This window comes from Colletotrichum paranaense (assembly GCF_030867605.1).
Source record: "Colletotrichum paranaense strain IMI 384185 chromosome Unknown Scaffold_2.1, whole genome shotgun sequence".
In the NCBI taxonomy this organism is placed as follows: domain Eukaryota; kingdom Fungi; phylum Ascomycota; class Sordariomycetes; order Glomerellales; family Glomerellaceae; genus Colletotrichum; species Colletotrichum paranaense.
In genome coordinates this window covers 4408120-4435437 of record NW_026848960.1, presented here as the reverse complement: position 1 = coordinate 4435437, position 27318 = coordinate 4408120, and the positions used below count along the sequence as shown (strand labels likewise).

Below are 27318 nucleotides of genomic sequence, written 5' to 3'. Positions count from 1 at the left end.
ACCGCTTACCTTTTTTTACTCTTTCAGAGCCAACCTTGAATGCTCCATGACATGCTTTTGTCGCTTCTGAGTTCTCCTGGGGCTGCGCACACTTGTCCCGGGGAAATTACCCCAGCCATTCCATTAAACCACGGCTCTCTGGCAGCAAACGTCCTGCAAGTCACAGGTGAACATGGGGTCGGTGATAAGTGAGAACTTGACAGGGTACGAAGTGCTCCGTACGGATCTTTCCTCCACATCACTGCACCCAAGCTACGGAATAGAGAGGGATACTCGGTAGACGAGGGCCGTCTCTTCTTCCGCCGCCTGTTCACGAAGCTCCGTTACCGGTGCCGGGATCCCCACCCTCTCCGTACCACATCCATAATTGACCGGCCGATTAAGTGGGTACGGTATACCCCGGTTTCATCGCACTGATATGGAGTCCAGCTCACCGACGTCAATTCCCAAGGGTTCTGCGCTTTCTTCCCTAACAGTTTTCCAAATGAGATGATTGTCCAACAGGCTATCTACCAGTCATGCCTTTCGCTTGTAGCCCTTGTCTCCATCATGCTCGTAGGTCTGCCCCTCAAACTCGAACGTCAGAGTCCGATCCTCTTCCAGTGCCTTCAAAAACTCGACCAACTCCTTGTTGCCACTGATCCCAGCACATACGACTGCAGTCCGATATTTTCCTGCCTGTCGGAATTCGGCCCTTGCCCCTAAAGCCAATAGACACTTTACCATGTCCAAGCGGCCGGCAAGGCACCCAATCTCAAGCGGTGTGTCGAGACCTCTCCCCCATTGATTAAGGCTTGCGCCCTCCATTGCCAAGTACTTCACAGTTTCGATATGACCCTCTGCCGCCGCCCACAGCAGAGGCGTCCGCATGTGAAGATCGTGCTTCTTTCCAAGTTCGGCCTTGCGGTCCGTGGCACTATCAAGATATGCCTTGACGCGCGAAGTCATGCCCAACCGGGCGGCGTCAAGGATGTCTCGACAGTAGCGGTCTCCTGCAGTTTTTATAATGTCAGACAAGAGTGCCTCCCTTTCATCTTCAGCAAGACCCTGCCAATTCTTGCCAGGAGAGAGATCCTTAGTATCCAGTCCGTCGATAGGCAGTCCCAGTTGTAGACAAAAGCGAACGCATTCACGGTCGCCACCGTACCCAGCAGCCCAAATAACACTGCCGTATTGTCCATTGACAACATTGGGATTCGCCCCCCTACTTAACAAGAGCTGAAGGGCCTTCAGATTCCCTGACGCCGCTGCAGCATGAAGGGGTGTCCCAACTTTGCCTTTACCCAAGTTGATGTTGGCACCGTACATTAGCAGTAACTCGATGCATGCCAGGTTTCCTCCATATGCTGCAAATTGAAGCGGTGTGGCCAGATCAGCAATTTCGTCATAATTATGATCAGTCCCAATGTCGGGTGATATACCGTGCGGTTTCTTCCGTAAAATCACTTCCAACACATCTGGGTTACCCTCTATAGCTGCGCATTGTAAGAGATTGCCGGATCTTCTGCTGACATGTAAAAGGCTTGCGCCGCGGTCCATTAGCCACTCCATCGTTACTGGGTCCTTGGACTTGTGCGCGGCAAACATAGCTGGGGTATCGCCAATCCAGTCGCAGATGTTGATATTTCCACCTTGCTTGAGAATAAGATCCATCGACTCTAGGGCCCGCTGGGGTACCCCGCAGTGAAGGGGAGCGTGGTTTCCTCTACTGTAACCGTTAGGATCATGGCCAGCATCAAGAAGACGCTGGACAACGCGCCACAGGTTCCATTGCGTTGCATGATGGAGCGGGCGATCAATAAAGTGGCCGTCTAGCAGTCGTTCTTTGTGGGCTGGTCGACCGCCGTCGATGAGTCTGCTGCCCTCTCGGATGTGGATATCCCATGCAAAACCCTCCACTGGTGTTGCAGGCCCATGGCAGCCTACCACACGATGCCAGTTGACATAAGAGTCGCCATCGCGATGGAGCAGGGAGAAAATCAAGTCGTCAAGACTGCCACGGTCAGACTCCAGGTTGGCATCCCTCGCGTGATGGACCCAGTTCAGAGCAGAGTATAACAGAAAGGGAACCTCTTCCAAGGTGTGTGGCCCGAAGCGGCTGACGTCGTTCTGGTCCAACAGACACGCAACACTTTTAGCGGCCATGAAAAGGTGTCCCTGTCCAGATGTTGTGAAGAATGCAGATGCCGGTCCATTGCGCAAATGTTCAGAGATAAGATAGTCCTTAACTGAGGCATGCGCAAGACGCATCTCTTGTTTTTTCCTCTCGCCACCACCGCTGGTAGAGATTGCCACCATACTCGAGCAGGAAGACAGCAGCTGGTTCAAGTAGACCTTATTCCCACTCTTCTTCGCTCGAGGATAGTCTTGCAGAGATATGCTTATAACATCCATGACTTCGCCAACCTGCAAAGGCCTTCGAGCAAAGGCCAATGCTACCAGGACATCTCGAACTCGCGCCGCCGATTTGGCGTCCATGTTGACCAGTATTCTTTCATATGTCGACGGTAGGTCCGACGGTAAAGAGGCGAGGGTCTCGTCGACTTGGTTAGAATCAATGCATTGCTCCAAAGCGTCCAGTTGGCAATGCACCCAACGAAACCTTGACATCATTTCAGGTTAGCTGCGTTGTAACGTCTCAAAGGGAGCAAAAAGACCAAAACTCACATTCCACCGGCCATTTCAATCAGCTGGCTTTCAACTTTGGCCCTATCTTCTGCCATCCATTCTTGCATCTCATCCGAGTGGTGAATTCTCTGTCGAATGTAGGCTGCAATATCATGATCAACTTGAACGCCACGCAGTGGCAACTCTTTTGCTGAAGACGACAAGGCCTTTTCGATTTCCCGTTCTGGGCGACTCAGGAGGACTAGGTGAAGGTTGCGTAGGGACTGGAGTTCTTCGACTACTTTCAGCAACCTTTTACGTTCCGAACACTCATCCAGCGCATCGACCACAACGAATACTCGGTGAAAGCACCTCAGGGCGGCAACTGTTGCTTCGAGAAGCTCTTCAAGTCCGGGCTGCTGACTCTGGGCTTCCGAAAACTGATTGCGGAGGCCGAGAAGGATATCGAAGGCCGCAGGTTTCTTTGCTGCAAGTTGAGCGATGCATGTTCGTAGAAATGACTGAGCTTCTTGCTGCGACTCATTGGAGAAATCGAAGTACGAGTAGACAACTGCTGATGTAGATGTTTGGGCTTCGCTTAGCAAAGAGGTCACTATGGTTGAGCTCATGATGGTCTTTCCGGCTCCCGGCATGCCGGATAACCACAAAGTACCCGGGTTTCCCTTCCAGTGTTCAAATTCGGACGCCTTCAGTAGCCATTCGCCCGTTCCTGGCTGTCGCTTTTGCAGAGCATTTCTTAGGTTCTTCCATACGTCGGGTGGTTTCAGCCACGCCAAAATGGCCTTATGCGACTCAGACTCAACATATTGTCTCATGTCGGATTCATACCTAGTCAACATGCGACGGATATCCATTACGGTAGCCCTAATCTAGTCAGTCTTTTAACCAGTATATGTTGCATCCTTATGTCTCACATGGACTGCGTTTGAACCGCAAGGCCTAGTTGTGCTCTAGTTGATGCAATGTTGGAGAGAATTCGGTCAATTTTTCTCTTCCTAATTGGCCATGATGCTGATGCGACCTTTCCTAGGAGCTTCGAGATTTCGTCAATATCCTCTTGGCAACACGACACGAGGTTGTCTTTCCCTTCCAGCATTCCTCGCAGAGCTTGAGCGTGTCCGCATTTCGGTTCGTTGGGATCGCTGACTAAGACTAAATCCAGTAGCTGATGGAGGACATTAACAAGATCGTGCATCTCCCTAACTAATCGTTTATGGAAGTCCTCGGCATCTCTGAAATCTGCGTAGATCTTGTATACTTGGATGGTGGTCTTAAGCGCCACATCGATCAGCTGCAAGATGGCAGCGGTTCCGCCTACTGCTTCCATAATGACTCCTTCGACTCGTGAGTATTGTCGGTTGGTTTCGCATCAAAAGCCTAGAGAAGCGAAGAGAAATGGTTTGTTTATAAAGATTCAGCCTGAGCACAGCCCATTTTGGCTGCCTCACAGCACACATCCATTCTGTCGAAGGCTACGCATCCGAATGGTAAAGAGGCAGCAGCAAAGGGGATGACGCCTGGCGTGTCAAAGTAGCCTGTAGGGTCGCAACGATCTGGCGACAAGGGCCTCCCACTGCGCCGCTCCGCAGAGGGCATTTCAGCCAATTCCATGCTGGTGAATTGAGGATTGTGCGGCAGTCATGCGGCTTATGGCACGTAATTGCAGATTGGCAGGTCTGCGCCTCCCGCCCCCACGTCGTCTAGCCCAGCAGAACGAGAGAACGGGCGTTGACCAAGGTAATCTCAGCGGCCTGAGCTTCTTCCTTTGCTGAATCAGGAGGATAAAGAGGCTGGCCTTAATGTTGAAGCTGCATCATTGAACGAGGTGGTTCGAAGGACGGTGGTGTGCCGAACGGGTGGATTTGGCCGATAGTCCCCACCATTCTTGCTGTTTGGGAAATCTGTAGCTTAGTTTGGTGTAGAAACAGGAAGAGTCAACGCAGCGGAACGTAGACTTGATCCTAGAAAAGATCGAGACCAAGCTATTGTCCTTGAAATCAGAGAGAATGCTGCCCGCTACTGTAGGTAAGGTAGTACGACGTTGCTCGCCTAGCGGCGCCGAAGGCCGCGTTTGTCGCCTCGAAAGATGGCTGTGCATGAAGGATAGGACGTCTTCGGGTTTGAAACATCAAATGGAGGGTTCACAGAAGATGGGCATATTCGAAAGGATTCAACAACGAAGCTTGGAGAAAGAGAAGATGACCTATTTCAAGATGACCCATGTTGCCTCACATCTGACCCGACAGGAAGGATGGGTGGATAAATCACGTGCGCTAACCTTCTTCTGGAGTGCGTAAGTACGTAGTGACAGGGAACCTATGGAAACCAACGGCCGAAGCCCCACCCTGATCCCACTGTCATCGCGTCGCGTAAGGCACCTTCCTTGAAGTTCCCGGTCGTAGCTTCCGCGCCAAACTTAATAGCTTGATCCTCTTACGTCAGCAGCACCGCCCGGATGGGAGCAGGAACGACAGTGGAGAGCACCCGCACCGCACCTGCACTCAACAGAGCAGAAACCAAAGGCCAAAGCTCCTCCCGCGACCGAAGCTGCCCAGCACCGCACGCCTCGACTTCTTCTCATTTCACCTCAGAAAACGTCGCCGAGTCAATCACTCTGCCTTTAACACCGCGCAATTGGCCGCAACCTGTCCCCGTTCATCGTGCGCCCTTTTTTTGCGAGCCAATTGGTTTTTGAATACAGGAATCGTCATCGATATTGAACGATTTCGACTGGCGCAAGCCAAACGATCCACGCCATCCGAGCGCCCAAACGCCTCGCCCATCACCAGATATCATCTAGATTAGATTCCTCCATCATGGCTCGATTGGCTGAATCTCCTGCGCCGCCTAACGGCACTCAGTCGGTCAAGAAACCTCAGAGCACAAAGAACGGCGCATTTAACACCTTCCTCTCATCACCGGGCAAGCCCTCCGGCTCTCAGTCGCCGCACCCGAACAAGCGCATCAAGAGCCTCGCGCCCACTGGAACTCCCCGTTCGGATGCATCGCGATCCCGTTCGCCGCCTTCGCAAAACCCCTCTCCGCGCCTCCCCGTAAGCCCTTCGCCGCGCAAGGCTTTGAGCGATACCGCCGACGACGTGGATACTGCCGACCGTAGCACGCCTGCCGATACCGTTACTGCCGCTACTCCCGCCGAGAACGATACCTCAGAGCCGACCTCGTCCACTGCCCCAGTCACTGCCATGGAGGCTACCCCTGACGCTGAAGCCTCCGGGTCTACACCGGAACCCAGTGCACCCCGGACTGGCGTTGTGTCCTCTGTTCGCAAGACATTTTCCAACGTGGTCAACAATATAACTGGACAGCGCACTGGTACTGCAACTGTCACAACAACCTTTGAACAGACCATCGTGAGCCGCAAGCGCAGTAGAGAGCCGAATGTAGAGGAAAGTCCTGCTCCTGCTGATAAGGAGGCCGATCAAGAGATTGAGGCTGCGAATGGCACTGAAGGCAACACCACTATCCAGCTCGGAAACCAGTTTGAAGCCGAAGTAGAGGCTGAGGAGATTCGCGCAAAGAGCCCAGTCAAGGAGGCAGTACAAGGTATGCTACATGTCCTTTTTAACAGGGATCAAGGCTAACTGGCTGTAGTGGCTTCTCCTGCAGCAGAGGATGCCGAGATCAACGTTGCCACGTCCATTGATAACGCCGACACTGTTGAGGCTGCTCCTACGGAGAACTCGGCTACGAATGCGGCGGGCGACGAGGACGTAGAGATGGACGATCCAAAGAACGGCATGTTCGTGTTTGACAAGATCCTTGGCCATCGCCGCGATCCTAACGACAAAACCCTTTTTCAAATGCACATCAACTGGAAGCACGACGATCCCACGTGGGAGACTGAACAGACTATTCACGAGGATGCCGAGGAAGCACTGTTTGCGTACTGGAACAGCCTCAAGGGTGGCAGGCTAGGTGCCATGGCCGACAAGAATCTCTGGCACGCTCTCCGAGTAGAAAAGCACAAGCAGAAGCCTTCTGGCGCAGTCCAGCTCTACGTTTGCTGGATTGGTTCCCCTGAGCGATCATGGGAGCCTGAGTCGCAAGTCGAGGTGTATGCCCGACAGCACGTCGAGAATTATTGGAAGTCCAAGGGTGGACGCGAGAAGTGCATCAAAGCTGTTGCCATGCCTGTCAAGAAGGGACGCGGTCGGCCTCGCAAGAACAATGCTGCCGAGTCAGATGTCGAGGTTGAGGTCTTGAAAGAAGCTTCAAGGGAGCCTAAGCCCAGGGGCAGACCCGGACGCAAGCAGAAGCGTGACGACACCGCGGCTGAAGAGTCGCAGCCTGAGAAGTCTGAAGAAGCATCCGCTGCAGAGGATAAGCCCGAGCCTGCGGCCAAGGAGCAGTCTGAAGCAGACGAAGAGCCCCCCAAGAAGCGTGCTCGCGGCCGTCCTCGCAAGGTTAACGCATGAAGTTGTGGCGACTTGGGCGAACCGGTGTAGTGACTTTGATGGCCGATCTTAGACATGATCAGCTCAATAGCATGATCGAGGTGAGAGCGACAGAGGCGAGACTTTTTGTCGAAAAAAGATGTCTGGAATAAGAGAGAGGTTTGCTGGGCAATTGCGAGGATTTGTTATGTATTATACGCGGTTCCCATTTTGTGCTCGTAGCTATGACGGTTCTCAACAGGTATCAATAAGATGAGTTGGCTTCAAAGTACGCGTCGATTCGACGAATCTTTTGCGACACGATATCTAGTGCTTGGCTAGGCGTGGGAGAGAAGACGAGATCCTCTTTAGAAACCTAGAATGGTTTTCCCAGCACATCAATGAGCATCAAACCATTACATGATAGTAGACGAGGATTGTTGGTTTGTTGCGCCGGCTGTTTCGACACACATCCAAGACATGGCCTCGTCTGAACCAATTAACCGCGCAACTGTTCTTCCGCAGCAATCGTGATCGCTTGAAGAAAACGGAAGCGTTACCTACTTACTTGGTTGCAGAGCGGACTGTGATGTACTCTTCTTGTGATTGTCATCGTTTTGGCGATTGGAAATTGGTTACTTGATCGTTTCACAACTATTTTGAAATCTAGTTTCCCGAGTGTTTTGTTTACTTAGTAGGTATCTTATATCTGACACACTCTTGATATACCCGTCCACTAAAAACATTTTTTGAGAATAAATTCCCAATTAATGGCATTCCATCGTCTCAATACTGGGCGAATCAAATGGGACAGTGACATGGCCCACGTAACCCGTCGCAACTCATCGACGTTCGTCAACGCGGCGAGAAGTTCTCTGCTAGGGATAACCAAGGCATTAACTTCATCAAGATGGCTGTTAACGACACCGTCTCCAGGTACTTGGTGATAGATGCTCATCTTTCAATTCGTTACAGAGCTTTCGCATTATTCGGCGTCGGCAGAAGTGGCCTTACTACCAGACGACTCATCCAGCCGTAGTACAAGACGAATAAAATTGAAAGAGAGAAGTGTCCACGGATGGGATAACCTTATAAATTGTGGAATATCATTATGAAATAGATTGAAAGAGAAGACTCCTTTTTCCTATTTGCCCATCGTTGGCCAGTTGATATCACCTATGGGTACAACACATAATATCTCATTCCCCCCAAACAGCGGTATCATTGAAAGAAGGTGTTTGCCAAACCAAGCCCGAATCCGCACTCATTTCAATCCCTTAAAACTCCTGGTATTATAACACAAACACGCCAGCAATCACACTCTGCGAGGCGATCCCTCATCATCTACTCAACGGCGCATAATCTGCAGGATTATAAGCATAAGCCTGCCCATACGCCGGATACGCCTGCGGTCCCTTGACCCTATGCTGCTGTTGCTGCTGCTGCGCCGCCTCCACCGCCTTGCCATGCGCATCCCCGCGGTGCTCCTCCTGCGTCTCCGGGTGCGTGGGCAACTCGGACGAGAACCCCTTGTGATCGAGCGCGGGGCTAGCGTACCCGCTACTCGCCTCGGACGACGCCATGCTCGTCGGCCGCGAGCTCTGTTGCGACGGGCTTGGTTGGCCCTGGGACCAGCGCCATGAGTTTGGGTCCGGTGAGAATTGCGATTGTTGCGACATGGAGTCGCGGTCACCGTTCTGTAGGCCCGGGGACGGCTGCGGGGGTTGCAGGTTGTTGGATGATTGCTGCGGGTGGTAGAAGTTTCCTGGGAGTTCGGCGATGAAGGATGTTTGGGGTGCGCTGTGCTGGGAGTAGAGCTCTGAGGGTTGGGTTTGGTGTGCGCCGTAGCTGCCCTGCGAGCCGGGGCGAAACTGTTGCATTGAAACCGGTCGTGGGACTTGGTAGGGTGTTGTGGGCGAATGCGATTCCGGTCTTGGGCTACCCTCGGGGCGCTGGTTGAATAATGGGGAGTGCGCGCCGGACATGCCTGTGCTGGTGCGGTCGGCCGGGTTGATAGTCTTGAGCTTCCCGTCCGTAATCATTGCCTGCAACACGCCCGCGTCGAGCAGCTCCGCCTTCTTGATAATCCTTGAAACCATTTCCTTGCTTGCGGCCTTGAGCTGCGCCTTGACGAAGTTGACCATGGTGATGTTGCAGCGGATCTCGATATCCTCGCGCAGATACAGCCCGTCCGCGGGTACACCGAGGCCGGACATGCCAATCTCGGGCGGCTGGGGCGGTTCGAAGCCGGGCTGGTTGCCGTCGATTTTGTACTTGATCCGGATGTCGATGTTCATCGGGGCGTAGGTGTGCGTCTGAAGGCCCCAAGGCATATCGTGGAAGCAGCCGTTGAAGCTGATCTTGCCAGACCCCATCTTGCCGATACCCGGGATGTACTGGATGCGCTCGGTGATTTCATACCATGTCGAGTAGTACTCGTCGGAGGCGGCATCGCGGGGCGCCTTGATGGGCTTGTGATCGAGAGCGAGGGGGTTGAGGGTGATGACCTCGGAATGGGAGTGGAGGATGTCGATGGCGAGCTGGCGGGGAATGAAGCCCGGGATTGGAGTGACGGTCGTGTAGACCTCTTTCTTGCGAAGCATCTGTGCGGTGAGTTTGTCGTCGCTCTCTTGGGTATCTCGAAGTTGTCGGTTTGGAGGCGCGATGCGATGATGATACTATGGATCGTAAGGATCAATGGTAGATGTTTGGTCGAAAAGCTGGCTTGCTTCTGTCAGACGGCCGGGGGGAACATGTGCCAAAAGAAAGCAGACGTAAAAGCTGACGACCCAAGCAACAAAAAGCTTCTTGGTGCTGACGGAGGTGCGCCGCGCGAAGGATGGTGGTCAAGAAGAAAGCCAACCTGGTTGAGGTAAAGCCAAGCCATGGCAGCGCAAGACCTCAGCCCCCCGGGCCGGGACCCTTCCACTCGCTAGCTCCGAGTTGAGAATGGATATTCGAAAAAGCATGGCTTGGGGGTGCTTGGTGCGCGGTGCTTGGTGGGAAACGCAAAACCACATGCATGTTGGCTGGGATGTGCTTGGATGCGTGGGATGGTCTGGTGGGCGTCTCACGTCATCTGGGCGTTGGGGGGAGAGCCGGAGAGGGGCAGATGGGAGACCTCCAAAGGAGATGGGATCCACGGGTGCTGATGATCCGTCTCCGGCGCCACAGGTCATTGTGTTTTTGGGGGGGCATTTTAGGTGCCGTCCACGCCGTCCCATTGCTGAGACAGGGAATGCAGGCGGGCTCAATGAACTTTGGAAGCCTAAAGTTGGCACAGCCAGCGTTCTCAGGGAATCTCATAGAGGGAGAAGCCCGCTAAGCTCGAGCTAAGCGAGACGAAGGATCACTAGAGCTGCCTTATTCATGCGTACTGGCCAATGAGAGACGTCGAAGGTGGCTCGGAGGGAATGACTTCCGCTGCCGACTTAGGTAAGCATTTTCCACAATTACTCATCTCTGATTCGCTGCCGTACCTCCTGCGTACCTCTCACCTCACTCTCATGTTTTTGGCGGACGGGACCTCCCCACCAGCTTTCTCCGCCCTCCGCTGTCGCCGTTCATCCGTCCTCTCACCCCTAGTTTCTAGCTGTCAGCATACACAGTACATACACGGTCAAACAAGAACGACAGGGTCTTCCGAGACATTCCCAAGAGCTGGTAGTGGCACAATGGCACCCAAGCTCCCCCTAGCTATCCACAGCCTTTCAGCTCTTTTTCCCGTTTGGCGGCTGAATACCACAACGTTGTCCCCTTGAAGCCATTCCCAGCTGGCAGCGACAAGAATTCAGCCCCTGATCTTCCACGATCTTCGCGTTCATCAGGAGTCTTTCAAGTCTTGGGGCGTCCTAGCTCAGGGTCTGAGACGGCGGCCATGTCCGCACACGACGGTAACGACCCAGCGAAATCGGGTCGTCTTCCTTCAGCGCCGTCGAAGCCACCTACCAACGCCAGGTTCCACCACCACGGCACCACTGACCGCCATCTTGAGTTTGGGCCGTTGAACTTTGGGACGGGCGGCGGGTGAGGCAGCGGGCGTTATCGCTGCGAACGAACGGCTGACGATTCTTGCTTTGTGCCATTTTCGATCTACAATGAGCTTGTCGATTTCTTCAGGAGCTTGGCTACCTTGACGCGTCGCCGCCAGTCCAGGTTCAATGAATGTCTCACATTCTGGACGCCGCTGACTATTGCATCTTGCAACGACGCTCGAGGCAATAATCCTCCCGAACTGTCAGCCAAATGGCCGTGCCGGAATAACTCACGATGAGCAACAAAATCTGACTTCTGTGTTGTACCCTATAGCAGATGATTCCTGATCGATGGTTCCCCGACCGCTTTCTGGGAGTATATCAGCGACAACGTTCGAGGCACACGGTCACATAAAACCATGTTTGGTCTCCTCTTTTCTCCCAAAAACACATTGCGAAGGGACAATAAAGTTCCGGATCGTCTCCTCAGTGGTATTTAGGCTTACCAAGAAGCGGCAAAGGATCGAGTCGACCTTGGTCATCGCCAAGCGGCGCTGCTGTTGAGGTCGCGTCACAGCGGAGCAGCATTTGTCACCGAGCCAGCCCCTTTCGGGCAGCTGCATGCGACACCTTGTTCTACTGCACGAAGTATCCGTACGGGTATCCGTGCTGCAGTTGAGATTCGATATTTCTGGTGTCTCAATGCAACGCACCACATCTGCGCGTACGGAGCATCCTCACGGAGCACGGCAGTACTCAGTAGTACGACCTCCCTCTCTCGGCCGAAGATGCAGCCTTTCACCACCAAAGCTGCAGAAGCCGCCCACGGCGCCAAGCTCTTTCAGGTCCCCCAATGCCACATGGCCAGTGTCATGTCTCAGAGGGCTTTTGGGTATCCGTACGGTGTGGGTGGCTGACCTGCAAGTTCCACCGAGGTTATTGTTTCACGCCTCGTCCACCAATCTGCAGCGTCTGCAGTGTCCAACTGCAGAGTAACCTCGGGATATCGACATGTTTTACCGCGGGTGGATTGCAGAGACGATCTACCAGCACGATTCAACCGACGGCAACATGAGTACCCGCGGTTATCATCTACTGCTCTGATGCTTCTTGATTGAGTTACAGGCACCCAATACATCAATCCCATGGCGTCGCCCTTACAGATTCTCATGCATTCACTGCAACTTCCTGTGAAGCTGAACCAAAGGAACGTCAGAGTTTCCATGGCTGTGCCGGTAAAATGGTTTTCCGGCCTGCACCTTTGCCATACAGCCGAACATGGGACGAACAGGATTGGAAGGACATTGTCACATTGACTTTTGATGATCACCAACACTGGACGAACGTTCAGCCTAGGAGCACCATCTCCGTTCAGATGCTGATTCTCGTGGTGGCCTCTTGTCCTCTTCAAATTCGAACGTTTGATCTGCCGAACGTTGAGACCACACCTTGTGATCATCGAAGGGCTGAAAAGGAGCCTCTTTGAGTCTTAGACGCAAATATCTAAAACTAAGTTTGACCGGTGGGATAGTAGCCTATCCCGACCTGACGGATTGCCAGCCCTTTCGCTTCGAAGTTTCCACGTAACCAACACCAATAAGGGCGGTTGGCATAACACTAACTTCAACCCTTGACTCGCTCGAGGGCGCAAACGGCTCCCGTTCCGAATCTCTTTCCACAGAGCGACTCTGGTGCGGAAGGCTCGGTTTCTCGGAGAGCAAGGTCTTTCTTGAGGTGTGCTAGAGGCTCCGCATACGATGCAGCATTGTGATGAATCTACAACTCTACATACGCGTACGCTGGCAATTCCCGCTAGCATATCAACCTCACTTGCCGATCCCAGTTGCCGAAGACAAATTGCCCTAGCTTTCTTGGCACTGTTGACACCCCTCGAGATTGCAACTCAATAGGCCTCATTGGCTCTTCCGAACCACTCAAGCTGGGGTCTTAACCTGGGCACGTGGAGCCTCCGACAAGCCAAAGTGGATGTTTTCCCCAGGATTGCGGGGGCGGGCAGGGCGGAGAACCTGGGGGAATCGTCTCCAGGCGAAGTCATTTGGAAATCGAGACTTAGCGGGCAAACATTACTCGAGAATGAATGAGTTTTCAGGATATTTGTTTGTTTCCTGTCCGTGGTGTTCTCGTTGAGCTTCAAAGGCTATCATGTTAATGCTATCATAGCAACGCTGATCTCCCGCGTCGACGCTGCAATGGTCGTGTCCCGGCATCTTTGATACAACCCAGTCCACAATTGGAGGAGAAAGTGACAATCTTCTCAGGAAACGATGCGGCCGATACAACCTCGATGATGGCGTATCCCTACCCCGCAGGCATTCCCACTTTGATGGAGCCCTAAACATGGAGGGTGCGGCAACGCCAAAGATGCAGCTCTGGTCCCCAATAGAGTGGTGCCCGGTAAATGCTTGGGATGCTTGGGGGTTGAGCTAGGGACATGGGTACGGCATTTTAACCAGGGTGTAATTGTTGCCAACGATGTATGAGGTACCGCTGGATTTAAATAGACGACCACGATCCTCTCCTTAGTCTGTATTGAGAATTCATTTTTCGAGTATCCAGTCTGACTTTGACGACTGTAAGCCAGTATCTCAGAACGTACTCTGAGTTTCAACCGGAAAGCTTGGAATAATAGCTTTGAGGCTTCGTTACTTCGTCAACTCTCGAGTTGCAGAAGTCATTATCCGAACTATCCAACATCCCAACCTTCGCCATGTCTTCCACGGAGAAGGAGGTCCCCAAGGGCGCTCACGTCGAGGGCACCGAGGACCATGCCATCGGTCCTGCTCCTGTACATGATAGTATACATAACGCAGCTGGAAGGGGCCAGCTTGCCACCGACAAGTGAGTAGCTTCACATTCACTCTCAGTGCCGCCGTCCACAGGACTGATCACGACTCGACAGATATGGACATTCTCTCGTCGAGTTCGACCCCGTAGCAGTACGAAAGCTGCGATGGAAGCTCGATTTGCACACCATTCCCACTGTCGCATTGCTGTATCTCTTCTGCTTCATCGACCGTGCCAACATTGGTAAGTGATATCATCAAAACCCATCTTACAGTTTCCCAGAGCCTTCGGATTTATTGACACCCCGTCCGCAGGTAACGCAAGAATCGCCGGCCTCGACAAGGACCTCGAACTCAAAGGCTACGACTACAACATGATCCTCTCCGTCTTCTACATCTCCTACATTCTCTTCGAGATCCCCGCCACAATCGCCTGCAAAGCAATGGGCCCCGGCTGGTTCCTCCCCATCACCACCCTTCTCTTCGGCATCGTCTCCATCTGCACTGCCTTCGTCCAGGACCGCGCCGCCATCTGCGGCGTCCGCTTCCTCCTCGGCATCTTCGAAGCCGGCATGCTCCCCGGCATCGCCTACTACCTCTCCAGATGGTACCAGCGCGCCGAGCTGACGTTCCGCCTATCCCTCTACATGGTCATGGCACCCCTCGCGGGAGCCTTCGGCGGCCTTCTCGCCTCCGCGATCCTTACGCTCGACTCCTTTGGCAGTCTGCACCGCTGGCGCATGATCTTCGCCATCGAGGGCATTGTCACCGTCGTGCTGGCCATCATTTCCTTCTGGACCCTCACCGATAGGCCCGAGACGGCAAAGTGGTTGACGCAGGAGGAGAAGGACCTCTGCGTCGCCCGCGTGAAATCGGAACGCGTCGGTGCCACAGAGGTAATTGACAAGATTGACAAGACGAAACTCAAGCGCGGCATGCTCAACCCCGTCACCCTCGAGATCGCCATCATCTTCTTCTTCAACAACATCACCGTGCAGGGCCTGGCGTTCTTCCTCCCTACCATTGTGAGCAACATCTACCCGACCTTTTCGACGGTCCAGAAGCAGCTGTATAGCGTGCCGCCCTACGTTGTTGGCGCGTTCTTCACGGTTGCGTTCCCGGGTTTGAGTTGGTACCTTGATAGAAGACAAGTTCTCATCGCCATGAGCGCGCCGATGGTCATGGCGGGATACATCATGTTCCTCGCGTCCAAAGTGGCTCGCGTACGCTACGGGGCGACGTTCCTCATTGCCAGCTCGGCCATGGTTATGGGTCCCATGTCCAACGCTCACATCAGCGCCAACGTGGTCAGTGATACAGCGCGAAGCAGCGCCATCGGTCTCAACGTAAGTTTACAGCTTTTTCCTTCTTCATCCCATTCTACCAGTCATCATGAAGATACCGGAAGCTAATACTGAGAAATGCAGGTCATGTTCGGCAACGTCGGCGGTCTCGTCTCAACATGGTCCTACCTCTCCTGGGACGCGCCCGACTTCCACATTGGCAACGGTCTTAACCTCGGCGCGGCGAGCATGATTTTGATCGTGGCTACCTCGGCGTGGTTCTGGATGAAGTGGGATAACAAGCGCCGCGACGATCGTAGCATCGAGGAGGAGCTTGCTGGGTACACGGAGCAGGAGGTTCGGGATCTGGATTGGAAGCACCCTGCTTTCCGGTGGAGGACCTAGATTTCTTCGAAGCGATGGGTTAGGAGTCCCGTTTGTCGAGATAGATAGAGTACGGCTTAATTACTCCGCGGCTGGATATGTATCCGTAGAGGGAAGTCAGCTTTTGAAATGCTACATGAGTCATGATGATGAAAGGATTATTGCGCTTTGCTATGGCATTGTGACCAAGTAGCCTTAGCTTCTCCCTCCCCTCCAGCTTGTTGTCTTGACTTCCGAGCCTATAATCGTAGTTCTAAGAGACAGCTTGGGGTTTAGGTTATGATACGGCGAGATCATTGGCCGATGGATTCTGCTCTTGTCCAACTCTAGTCTTTGAGTTCTTGACTTCCTTACCCGTATCCTGATTATCGAGAAAATTTGCTTTACCACCTGACCGAATGCTACCCTTCCGACGTGTGTACCAACGAAACGAATTTGAGATGGTTTGGCGTTGAGACTAGGTATACTTGACATTCCTTTGTACACAAGGACGACTGTAGGTGATTGCGTGAGGAAAAACGACCAAAGCATAACGCAGAAAATGCAAAAACAACGATGAGACGACTGATCGAGGAATCAAACTTGGATCCCGAAATAAAGAGGAGACTTCACTGCCTAATCAGGGCCTCTGCAGCCCGATTAACCCCTCGACCATACGGCCCAGGTACTTGTTGTTACGATTTGATGATGATTCATCGGTTATGAAGCCTCGCAGGCGGTCGCCAGGGGCCTAATGCCCGAGCGAGTATTGAAGTGCCACACACACACACACACACACACACACACACACACACACACACACACACACACACAGAGGCACTACAAGTAGCCCAAAGTGCAACTTTAGGTCTTCAACAGGTTGAAGCGGTATGCGATAGGTGATGAGTAGAACCTTGATGGCGAGTTGATCGGAACGAAATCCACGTTATAGGGAATTATCCACGTGAAACACATGAGTAGGATGAATCACATCGACTCGCCGTAGTAGATCAGTCGCCCAAGCTCATACGTATCATAGTGTAACGCAAAATTGTCAACTAAGGTTTGATATGCCAGATTAAGCACCTTCCGCACAAACATATAGCCATAGTCAACGGCTCAAAGCATCCCATCGGTTGCTGAAGATACATACGCTCCTAGATCTCTCTTTAGCGGCGTCGTAATTGACGCTGCCCATTGGCGCCCGTACTATTCTAGTTGCCCCGAGACGACGTCTGGTCTTGCACAAGTACATAAGTACTACATATTTGTGATTCCTTGAGGGTCCCTGACCTAAAGGAATCAAGTTATTTCCAATGACATATATACCTTCCGCTTACTTCAATGCAAAATACTATCTCTCAACTTGCTCTCGACCTCATTGTAATTGCAGAAAATAAGTCAAAGAGGTTGCTAAACGTGTACTTTCACCCAAGCTTATTACTCACATCTACTCACTGCAGGCATTCAGCACACAATTGGAGACCAACAAACCATATGCAATTCTCTGCCTAATCCGAGAGTCTTCCCTGCTTGTAAATACGCTATGCAAACCCTCTGCCTGTTGAATGCTTCAAAGAAAGACGTTCTTCAATCTTGTGCAGTCCTCACGTGTCGCGCGAATTATCATCGCATCATGCTGCTATGCTAGATAGCTTTATCCGGCATCACTTTCGTCACGAGGTGTATGGTAAATGTCATGAGTGGGCGATCATGTGAAAAAAAGACATTGGTTGTTCCACACTTAAATGAGCCGCACAGTGATTCGGCCGTTGATCGCAACGATGGAATGCCAAGGTGTCCGGTCCTCATCAACTCATCAATCAGGAGCTTTCCAACCATAGGCTTGGGGCTCTCAGGGTTCGCTTGACTTGCCAGGCTGTGGTCGACGCACCTCGCGGTCGAAATTGACTTTGACAGAAACGTCTACTCAACCGGCATTGAAATCAGGACTACCCGTCTATCTTACCTCAGCATCGAATGGGCGACGCGCGGGACAGGCCGGACCTTCGCCAGGCACACGTCCACAGCACGCACCAACGCAGACCAACTGGCTCCGATCAAACGATGAGATCCCTGTCCCACATGGATTTGTGCCTGAGATACCCGAACTCCGAGCTCCCCGCTCCCCGCACCGCAGATGCACAGTCGCGGATCCGAAGGGGACCTGAGACTGGTAGCGATTGGCTTACATCCGGAACATCTTTCCTCTTCGCTTTATTGTCGGCGGACTTTTTGACGACCTTTTAGCCGTTGTTTATCTTATCTTGCGGCTGATTTGAACGCATTTTCCATCCCAAATATCGGAAAGTCTGTCAACTTACTTGTTCGGAATGTGGGCTGTTCTCATTAGTTGGTTGAATCCCAGGCGTGCGGTCGCACCGTTGCTGTAAGATATGAAGAGAGAAATGAAGATGGATCTAGGACACGACTAGTTCAATCGACCTCTGACAGACTGAACTCTTCCCTTCGTGATGCTGAGGAATCCTAGCGTCAAGAGGTTTATCTCCCAGATCCCCTACGCTAACTCAGGGGGAATACTCTACAACAGGGCCTTTAGGTTTGCCCCTAGCTGCACGTTCAGGACATCTCATCCAGGCTGCCCTGTCGAGTCGCATTTGACAAAGCCCCCGCTGGCTGGCGAGACCTCAGGCAACTGGATACTTCACACTCGAGACACCACTCTTGAAGACAACCTTCCCTTTATGCAATCTTCAGACGAAAGGGCTGGGAAAATGGCCTGTTGCTACCCTCCCTCCTGATTCCGCTGCATAGCCGTCATAGGGTGCGGAATCCCCACAAGCTTGAGCTTATTGTCGGAGCTCGTCGCCTCGTTTTCCTCGCTTGTCACTTTCATTCATCCAGCGGGTGGCCAGTCTCGTAGAGTTTGGCAAACCTGGATATCACTCACAATTTGTTTGGACTTCCGTCTTAGCATTGTTTACCCACCCTGACTGTGAACAGTGCTTTCGTCTCACAGGCCTCAATCCGGTCGAGGTGTGCTCACTTAGGTAAACTGCTGTGCCATCGGTTGCAATGGTTCCGCCAGCGCTTTCACCTCAGCACAGCCCGGCCGAGTCAGGCATCACTTATGATGGGCTATAACGTAGCGCGAATGCCACCTCTAGAATCACGCGCGCTTACACTTGTCGCGTCTTTCTGTCATGCTGTTTCGTACCCGTGTCTCTGGTTCGACCGCTTGCAACTAGCTTGGCAATCGGGATCGGCCTGTTGCCAAGATGCGCCGAGAAAACTGTTCGCGCATCATGCTGGGCACGCAAATCCTGGGCACTTGAAGACATCATGGTTTCATTGGCGTGCGAAGGGACATAATATTCACTCTTTTAAGGAATACTTGACATATCTAAGCGATGCCCGTGTCAAGATGGCGTAATGGAACATGATGCACCAAGCAGAGCGTATAACATGATCGGACAACCCCCGAATTGAAGATATTCTGCTCAATCATAGCGTGAAATGTATGTTAATTAGCGTCCCTGGAAACAGGAGCGAACCTCATAAGAGCCCATGATGGCGCGCAGAAGATCCAGAGAACGGGCTTCATCCCGCAAACCCGACGGCGTAGGGGCATCTTGAACGGGAGCCAAATGAATGGGATAAGCCACGCGAAGGTTTGCTGAAATCCGAGGAAACGTTTTCCCATGCGTCCCGTGTGGGAGGCCGAGGAGAAGTTGCGAGGTGGGCGCGAATCGGAGGGGGCAACAACCGAATCCCAAGGCCCGCTAGAGTGCTTCACAAGTCGCTCTGAGCACACATGTTAGGCAACTGAGCGAGGGGGCTATACTTGGCACTAACACGGCCTGTGACAATGGCTGGCCTTTGTCAGTTGTCCGTGTGCTGTAGAAGCTGGACCAAGTAAACCAGGATGCGAACCCCATTGTCTTATCTTTTCGAGTGCGAAAGAGACAGGGAGCGCTGCACGAAACGAATTAGACCGCCAACCTGCAGTTCTTGAGGACGGGTGTCTGAACTGCCATCCAATCCTTTTTGGACAGGATGGTGCCACCATTTGAACGTCCATTTGTGTGTAATATTTCTTAATGACGGGAGATGACTAACCCAAAGCTTAGCCTGTTGTAGCTGCGGACAAGTCCTTTAAGCTTCTCGGGAGCATGGCTGTTTTGAGTAAGGGGATTTTTGGGCAGAAGAAACGTCCATCAGACGAGTCATGGATGTGGCCATGTTGCAAGCCGGCACGAGTAACCATGTGGCCAAAGATGCCCCAAGAAGACGGTAGAAAAAGGGATCAAAAGACCAGGCGAGGCGGGAAAGGATGGCCACCATTTCCAAAGAGAGTTCGAGGTCCGAGACGTGAAGTTGTGACGTCTGGTAGGGTGCCGTCGGCGGCTCTGTTCAAGCAAACCATGGCCCCTCAACATGTTCGGACTCCCTTCTCTGCCCTACTGAGTCGCGGCCAGGGGAAGGGGGAAGGGATGAGCTGCCGACAGGGAGAACCCGAAGACGTGATTCGTGGGCTGTGTGGCTACTCTGATACCCTGCACCTCAATGCATCGTCTGTGCAGATGGACAATCAGGGAAATCCTTCCTTCGTCCCAACGTTATCAAGGTTCGAAACAAGCAGCACAGCGACTCGGCGACCGCCCCAAAACACTCTAGAAAGTCTATCATCCGGAAGTTTCAACCTCCATTGCTGGCCCGCCTTCGTACTTCCTGTTGGACAGCCCGCAGGGGAGCGGCCTCATCTCATGATTTTGCTTCGTGAAGTTGAGGCCGGCTTAGATAGTGTGCGTCTCGCCGTTTAGACTTATAAGACCAGATGCCCGCCCGGCCTTTTCTCAAGTTATTCTTTGCCTCTACACTGGATCTGGATTCGGACAATAGGACAACATCGTCAACTGCAGCAAACGGTCATTACTCGCCCTCGGACAGGCTCCACCAACTTTAATTCAACTATATACAATCTTTATCGAATAATCGTAAATCACAACCAACCGTCACAATGAAGGCCTACGCTGTTGTCCTGTCCCTCGCCACCCTGGCCGTTGCCCAGATGAACGGAGGAGCCGCCCCCGTTCCCCCTCCCGCCCCGGCGGCCGGAGATACCCCCGCTTGCGCCGAGGCGAAGATTCTGGCTGGTGGCATCGCCTTGAACATCGAGGTCCAGCAACAGGAGGTTAACGGTGTCAACGCCGTTATGCAGGCTCTTCAGGCCAACCCTCCCAACCCCCAGCAGTTCCAGACCGCCAAGTCCAACCTCCTGTCTTTCGTCAGCGACGGTATCCAGGTCAGACAGGCCAACCAGCTTATCGCTCCCTCTGGCAATATGGCCACCCAGGGACTCGCTGTTGTAAGTGACTGGAACCCCTTTCAACCTATGAATACCCGTATTAACCTGAAGCCAAGGTCGCCAACGCCCAGCTCTCTGAGTTGCAAAAGGTTGCTGGTCTTACCGGCAACCCCGCACAAGATATGCCCGTCGTCCAGTCACTTATGATGGATTTCTCTGGTGGTATTAAGAAGAACATGGAGAACCAGCAAATGGTATGTACTTTCAATCTCACACAGCTTTGAATAATTACGCTGACCCACTACTTCAGGCCGTACAAGGCGCTTGCTAGAGAACTCCATTCCAATTGGTCGATATATTGGGAAGCGATGGTGCACGGGAGACGACTTATGGGCAACGGCGTTTAGCGGCTTTGTCCAAATTACTTCTTAATCATTCAAATCATGGGAGCTGGGCGGTTGGGGCTTGGGCGATGTTGATCCTCGCCAGGCCTTCATTCGGAACGAGTTTGCCTCTTACTAGGTGTACTTCAATACCAGTCATCCGACAACTTTCTTAGTTGCACATCTTTCAGCCGGTTCCAGGCCGCTGTTTCTCTTTGAATAAGACCACTTGCTGATGGGCATGGATAACATGGTCTCACAATGCTTGATTGTGATTGAGTCGCCGCAACTGCGCGATCATGCGAATCTCCAACGATATCATCTGGTTCGAATACTGCCGGCATTGCATCGAAATTTGACCTTTTGGATGTTGGAACAATGATAAATTCAGCGTACATTATGATGGCGGTAGTATCCTTTCCAGTGCAGAGGAAAACAGAATGCAGAACCCATGAACAACGCAGACTGACACTTAAATAATTACTATACCAATTATTACTACCCGCACAGGTTGTTTTTCTAATGAGTCAAGGTTCCACGGCCCTCATGACTTGAGGCAATAGAGCCTACAGAAATCTTTCCTTCAGACAGGTCTCCATCGCTTTGAAGCCGACGTCTCTCCTGCTCGTCCATTCTCATTGTAGGATACAGTGACTACGTCGGTACGGACAATCCTTCCCTCCTCAGGCTGACTACATTGACTGCCAATAGACGTAGCTGTTTGAGCTCGCGATCTACCTTCTCCGAAAACGATGTTCTCTTGACTTTCCCCTTCAACAATGGTGAATCCGAGATCATCTCTGGGCTTTGGTTTCGCCTTGCGTTGGCCTAGCTCATATTCGTAGTTTCCGTACACGCGTGAGGGCCGATAGTTACTCGGTGCTGATCCCGTGTTATTGTCGGAGGATTTTGCCGTTGGCCTGGATGCTCTTGCGGACGAGAAGGGATTGCGTTTGAGGATCAGCTCTAGGAGCGGATGCAAGACAGGGATGGAGCTTGCTATTATGATGGTGCTGCCTTCGATCCTGTAAACTCTAGTTAGAAGGGTTTGATCACCGCCACGGGCTGCGACTCTGCACAGCCGAGACGCCGACTGCGACTTACACTGTCCAAACTACTAGGTCAGGTGTCTCGTCTATTGGAAAGGAGGAACCTCAGTTAGCAAAATGGTACCCTGGACATCTGAATGGTGGGTACAGGTCTTACACGAGTAGTCTTCACTCGCGAGCAAAGGGAGGCGTGTCGTCTTATAGATGGCGACAATGCCTGAACTGTGGCAGGATATCGTCAATCGGAAGTTAAGAGTGAACGCAACTTTTCGACATTGCTTACATTGCGCCAATGCCAAGAGCGCTGGACAGTGCAATCTTTTTCTTAATCGGCATTTGAAGGCGGTATAGACTGATGGACGGGTACACAGCTAGGTAGACATCAACGAAGGCCGAAAATGCTGTACTTCTAGTCAGTTCGAGAGCAATAATGCCATCACTAACGACTTACTGCCTGCATAAATCGAGAAGTTGATTAGAATGTCCGGACTGAAACAGGTCCCCTGGATGGAAAAGTCCCACAATGAGCTTGCTGGTGTGCATCGCCCTATCAGAAGTCCAACAGTCACGAAAAGTGTCAACTGGCACCATATTCCCATCCACCACAGGAACCACTTATGGTATACGCCAGGGTTCATGAGTCGTGTCAAAAGTGATACTACTGCCAGCTTAGGTAGGCCGAAAGACATGATGCCGGGGCATTGGGCAGCAGTCGTCCACAACATGCCATCTTGTTGTTGCTCCAGAGTGAGCAGCTCTAGGTGTTTGCCAATACCAGAGTATACTGCAAGTGTCGAGAGCGAAGTGGAAATGTAGCCGCACACCTGCTATTGTCAGGAATCGTCCCAAACGGCGGTGTGAAGAGAATTATAGAATATACCAGCCCTGCAATAACAAAATAATCATCGCTGTGGAATTTTCTCATGATCTTCCACCTGACTACTACTCTGCCAAGGACAAATAATGTGCTCAGAGCGGTGAAGATCCAGCAAACTGTAATGATGCCCGGGCCTTTGTCCTGAGCCTTCCAAGCTTCGGAACCCTTTTCTGGACTCGACATAGTGGGTTGTATTCCGGCAGTGTGCGGTGAAGATGTCGGCGCATACTAGATAAAGAACATGGGAAACGAGCACGAACCATGGAACACAAATGTGTCTCAAATATTTGGAAAGAAGATTGCGGGATTGCTTCAGTTTATCACGAGGAACTTCCTACGGTGGCGTATCTAGAGCCTGGCTGCGAGAACAGCTCCTATTCCCCCTTGCAATGGATCGATTTACTCTCCGCGTCACATCGCAAACATGATAGAACTTGAAGGGCCACTAAACACCAGTTCCAGATCTAAGAGGAAGGTACGGATGCTGATTGCCGCCATAGTCTTGCAAGGGACGACTTAAGGGCATTTGAATTGCGAGTGAAAGGTAATGGTGTTGGATGATGACCGGCGATTGGAGAGAATATCATGCCCCTGCTTGATATGCCTTCAGTTTCCGTGCTTCACATTCATCTTCATTGTTGAATGTAGTCTACTAGTCCATATTCGGCCGGGTCATCAACCCGAGCAAACCAACGCGATTGGCAAACTGCCTGAAAAGATCAAGTGCATGCCATAAAGTATTTTGGCAGGGGTAGATGGCAAACATTATGGATATCCAAATCAACCCTTTCAAATCGCCAAACATGCGAACATTTCACTCGGCTTGTCAAAGAATAACCTTAAACCCTGTACAAATTTGCTAACCGAGCATCGGGGTGAGTTCTGGTGGCAACCTGTTCCTGGGTAAACAGGGGCCACAAGACAGAAGTGTTGGTAAGGGCACATGAGTGGAAGAGCTCATGTCTTTGCCGACTACTCGGAGTATGGTAATTCATAATTCCCAGTAGTAGCTTCTAAATAGTAGTTTTATCTCGAAAAGCCCGAAATTACATTCTAAGACCATCCTAAGTACGTCCAGGAGGATCCAGGCTACATCAGAGGTGTTCCAGTACGCAGCTGGCTCGGAGAAAATATCCCATGCAGAAGCCATGGAGATGAAATGAATAGATAAGGAGAAGTCAATTATGTTGGATAGTGCCGCAAATTTATTTTTTTCTTCCCATAGATACATTATGTGTAGGGAAATGAGGAAGTGGAAGAAGGAACAGACGGATGATCCGAATGTGAGTCGAGTCGCATCCTGGACTGCAGGAACAGGCCCGCCCGTCGATGAAATTTGGCAATGTTAGGCAGTATCTTAAACCAGATTGGCCTCATGCGCAACATAAGCTGCCTGGCCCCTGACTGATCAAAAGCTGCAGCCAAGATCGCTCAAAACCAACCGGATGCCCATCCCTAAGCCGATTCCTTTTATCCTCTCTACCACTATGCGGTGATATGAGAGCCGCTAAACTGCAACCAATGCAAATTGGTGTCTTTAATTACCAGTATTGGAGGATACTACGTTGCTACTGGGCATGTTGGCCTAAACAAATGATGTATGTTTGCTTGCTCAAAGACCACGGGCCTGGTGCCCAGCTTACCCGACCCAACGGGATATGTTCCCCCTCGGAATATTACGTGGACTATGCAGGCACAGCGAACTTTTCTTCGAGACAAAAAATCTTGTTCATACCAGTTGTAGTACAAAAACAAGTCTTTGTGCCGGGTTTCGCTGCTCTTGCATCTTCATTGGGCCCATCCTCGAGCTTGGTCCTTGAAAGCGTACAAGACGACAAGGGCACTATTTAGACCATTTTGATTTGTGATATCTTCCATCTTTCTGAACTGATAGGATGAGTGAATTGGATGAGTTTGCAAGTCAATCAGCGGGCGTGTGACCCACCTCTAAAGGTTTATGGCGTGATTGCACTGATCGCTTGGATTCAACAAGAATTGAAGTATATGCCGTCGCCAATCAGCTTCACAGGCTGCGAAATTATGATGACTTTACCAACGCGCAGAGGTTAAAGCTTCAAGGCGCATAGATTCAATGTTTGTTTCGTAGCATGTTAGAAAGATGTGAACGGGGTTTCGCCATAAACTTCGCCGCAGGCTTGAATGCCAACGTCGCTAGTCGAGAGATTTGCCCTACGGACTAGATTGCCGAGAAGATCAACTTCCATATACCGAGATTTTTGAGGTCTCATTTTGTTGAAATATCTCGATGTTATCAAGCATTGCTGCCTTACTTTATCCACGTCCTGACTGATGCTGGATGAAAGGCTTCGCACGTCGTGGTGGACATAACAACCATGTGTAGGGGAAGCGTGGGCAGCGCTTCTTAAGAACTTCACCCTGAAGTCAATGGAAACCGTTCACATGCTGCGACATCATGAGCGCCCCAGGAGTATTCTCCCACCTCAAGATAGCTAGTATCACTCATTCAATCGCATCGAGACCAGTATTCCAGATTCCACTAGGGACCAGGATGTCTTCCCCGTAAACTTGCCATAAGTCTCTCGATAATCGCCAACCCATAACTGATCAGACTCTCTCAAGATGATGATGATTCACATTCTTCTGCTCACCGAACTGGTGGAACTAGACATGCTCATGAGTCGTTGGTGAATGCCAAGATCACCAACTTTCGGACTTAAGAATAGAAACGCCGCTGGCAAAAGGGGACGTCGAACCCCACTTTTGCTGAAGAATCAATCCATCGGCGACCCCTCAGATCATGCTGTGTTTGTGCCGGAATCCACCTCGAAGATGCCGCACAAGAGGAGTAGAACAGGGTGCCTCACATGCCGGTAAGATCCCTCATCCTCCGACGATTGAATCTTGGTACTAAGTTCAATGACAGAGATGAGGGCTACAAATGCGACGAAGCAAAGCCTCATTGCGGCCGCTGTGTCCGCTTGGGCAAGACATGCAAGGGGTACGGGCTAAGAGTGAGATGGAAGTCAGCCGACGACCCCAAAGAGGGCGGAAGAGTTACAAAGAAGAAAGGTCCAAAGTCCAAGGGCAGTATTGGACCTCGGAAGGTCACGCCGCCTTCAAGCGATGAGCAGCCCGCCACGCCTAGCTCCAGCTCGATGACGGCGACGTCGACATCGAGCCCAGACAGTCTCATCCGGAATCCGTCATATCTATCGCCAGATGTCTCCCCAATGAACCGCTACTTGCTGCATCATTGGAATGGGTCACTAGCGAGTGTCATATCGATGGCATCCGGTGTGCAGAACCCGTTCCTCGTCCACCTCACGCCCATGATGCTCCGCTCCACAGCTCTGCTCTTCTCAATCTCCTCCATGGCGGCGGGCCACCTCGCCATCCTCCGGAATGACAGTAACCTCAAAACGCTATCTTCACGCCATATGCTCGTCGCCTTGTCATCCTTACGAGAATCGATTCAGGCCGAGAACCCGGAGCTCTCGCTGGCCACCATCCTGATGCTCCAGATTTCGGACCGCCTCTTCAATACCGACAGCCAAATCGATCATCTGGCTGGAGCCAAAGCCGTCATCATGCACTCGGGAGGACCCGTGAACTGGAATACTTCGAGCGCCCGGTTTCTGCTCAGCCTCTGCTTCTACCACGACGTCATGTCATCCATTTCTCGCGCATCAAAGCCGCTGTTGAGCATGACGAATGTCGCGCCTCTGGAAGGCTTGCATAGTCTGGCCAAGCTCACTTCAGTCGTCTCCATCGTCAGTACCATCAGCAAGATGCAAGGGCAATCCGGCGAAGCGCACCAGCAGAGGGGTTACGTCATCAAAAGAAACCTATTGGATTTCAGCTTCTCTGAGGAAGGGGATCCTGATATTGAGCACACGATCCAAGCCTACAAACACGCGGCGATTGTTTACCTTTATCGAGTCTGGGACGACGGAGAATCGTCGACCAAGCCATACTACGCAGAGCAGTGCATCTACCACCTATTGAAAGTGCCTATCACATCATCCTTCGTCTCTGCTCATGCGTGGCCTCTATGGACTGGCGGCTGCGAATCTGTCGAGGCCCACCTACGTCAAATGGTTCTTGTCAGGATCAGGGAGATGTATCAAAATCGGCAACTGCCTTCCCTCCGACGCGTGCAAGAAGACATGGAAGAAGTGTGGCAGGTCAAGGATGCACAGAGGCTGCAATTTGGAACGGAAAATGTTGATTGCTGCAAGATGATTCTGCATACCCGTCATCGAGAGGCAGACTTGGTCTAGAATTGCCTACGACTAATTATGTGCTTCTTACC

At 51.9% G+C, this 27318-nt stretch overlaps 8 protein-coding genes across 8 annotated transcripts; 5 read left to right on the top strand and 3 right to left on the bottom strand.

Annotated features, from left to right (window-relative positions):
• Positions 1–516: 516 nt before the first annotated feature.
• CPAR01_03409 (pfs domain-containing protein) lies at positions 517–3955 on the bottom strand (the record flags this gene model as incomplete). The annotated part of the gene is made up of 3 exons (XM_060487696.1): positions 517–2602; positions 2668–3492; positions 3543–3955. The coding sequence occupies 3 exons, from the start codon at positions 3953–3955 to the stop codon at positions 517–519; spliced, it is 3324 nt and encodes a 1107-aa protein (XP_060355024.1).
• A 1489-nt stretch (positions 3956–5444) lies between these two features.
• Positions 5445–7064, top strand: CPAR01_03408 (uncharacterized protein; the record flags this gene model as incomplete). The annotated part of the gene is made up of 2 exons (XM_060487695.1): positions 5445–6192; positions 6241–7064. The coding sequence occupies 2 exons, from the start codon at positions 5445–5447 to the stop codon at positions 7062–7064; spliced, it is 1572 nt and encodes a 523-aa protein (XP_060355023.1).
• A 1298-nt stretch (positions 7065–8362) lies between these two features.
• On the bottom strand, positions 8363–10201 carry CPAR01_03407 (uncharacterized protein; the record flags this gene model as incomplete). The annotated part of the gene is made up of 2 exons (XM_060487694.1): positions 8363–9700; positions 10097–10201. The coding sequence occupies 2 exons, from the start codon at positions 10199–10201 to the stop codon at positions 8363–8365; spliced, it is 1443 nt and encodes a 480-aa protein (XP_060355022.1).
• Positions 10202–11784: 1583 nt separating this feature from the next.
• Positions 11785–12482, top strand: CPAR01_03406 (uncharacterized protein; the record flags this gene model as incomplete). Its single annotated transcript, XM_060487693.1, has 2 exons — positions 11785–11894; positions 12122–12482. The coding sequence occupies 2 exons, from the start codon at positions 11785–11787 to the stop codon at positions 12480–12482; spliced, it is 471 nt and encodes a 156-aa protein (XP_060355021.1).
• Positions 12483–13724: 1242 nt separating this feature from the next.
• CPAR01_03405 (major facilitator superfamily transporter) lies at positions 13725–15488 on the top strand (the record flags this gene model as incomplete). Its single annotated transcript, XM_060487692.1, has 4 exons — positions 13725–13855; positions 13917–14044; positions 14116–15146; positions 15228–15488. 4 exons carry the CDS (start codon positions 13725–13727, stop codon positions 15486–15488), a joined length of 1551 nt encoding a protein of 516 aa, XP_060355020.1.
• Positions 15489–20427: 4939 nt separating this feature from the next.
• Positions 20428–21046, top strand: CPAR01_03404 (uncharacterized protein; the record flags this gene model as incomplete). The annotated part of the gene is made up of 3 exons (XM_060487691.1): positions 20428–20775; positions 20832–20969; positions 21026–21046. The coding sequence occupies 3 exons, from the start codon at positions 20428–20430 to the stop codon at positions 21044–21046; spliced, it is 507 nt and encodes a 168-aa protein (XP_060355019.1).
• Positions 21047–21681: 635 nt separating this feature from the next.
• CPAR01_03403 (uncharacterized protein) lies at positions 21682–23207 on the bottom strand (the record flags this gene model as incomplete). The annotated part of the gene is made up of 6 exons (XM_060487690.1): positions 21682–22123; positions 22203–22233; positions 22305–22369; positions 22431–22548; positions 22599–22971; positions 23028–23207. 6 exons carry the CDS (start codon positions 23205–23207, stop codon positions 21682–21684), a joined length of 1209 nt encoding a protein of 402 aa, XP_060355018.1.
• Positions 23208–25870: 2663 nt separating this feature from the next.
• Positions 25871–27286, top strand: CPAR01_03402 (uncharacterized protein; the record flags this gene model as incomplete). Its single annotated transcript, XM_060487689.1, has 1 exon — positions 25871–27286. One exon carries the CDS (start codon positions 25871–25873, stop codon positions 27284–27286), a length of 1416 nt encoding a protein of 471 aa, XP_060355017.1.
• Between the last annotated feature and the right edge of the window lie 32 nt (positions 27287–27318).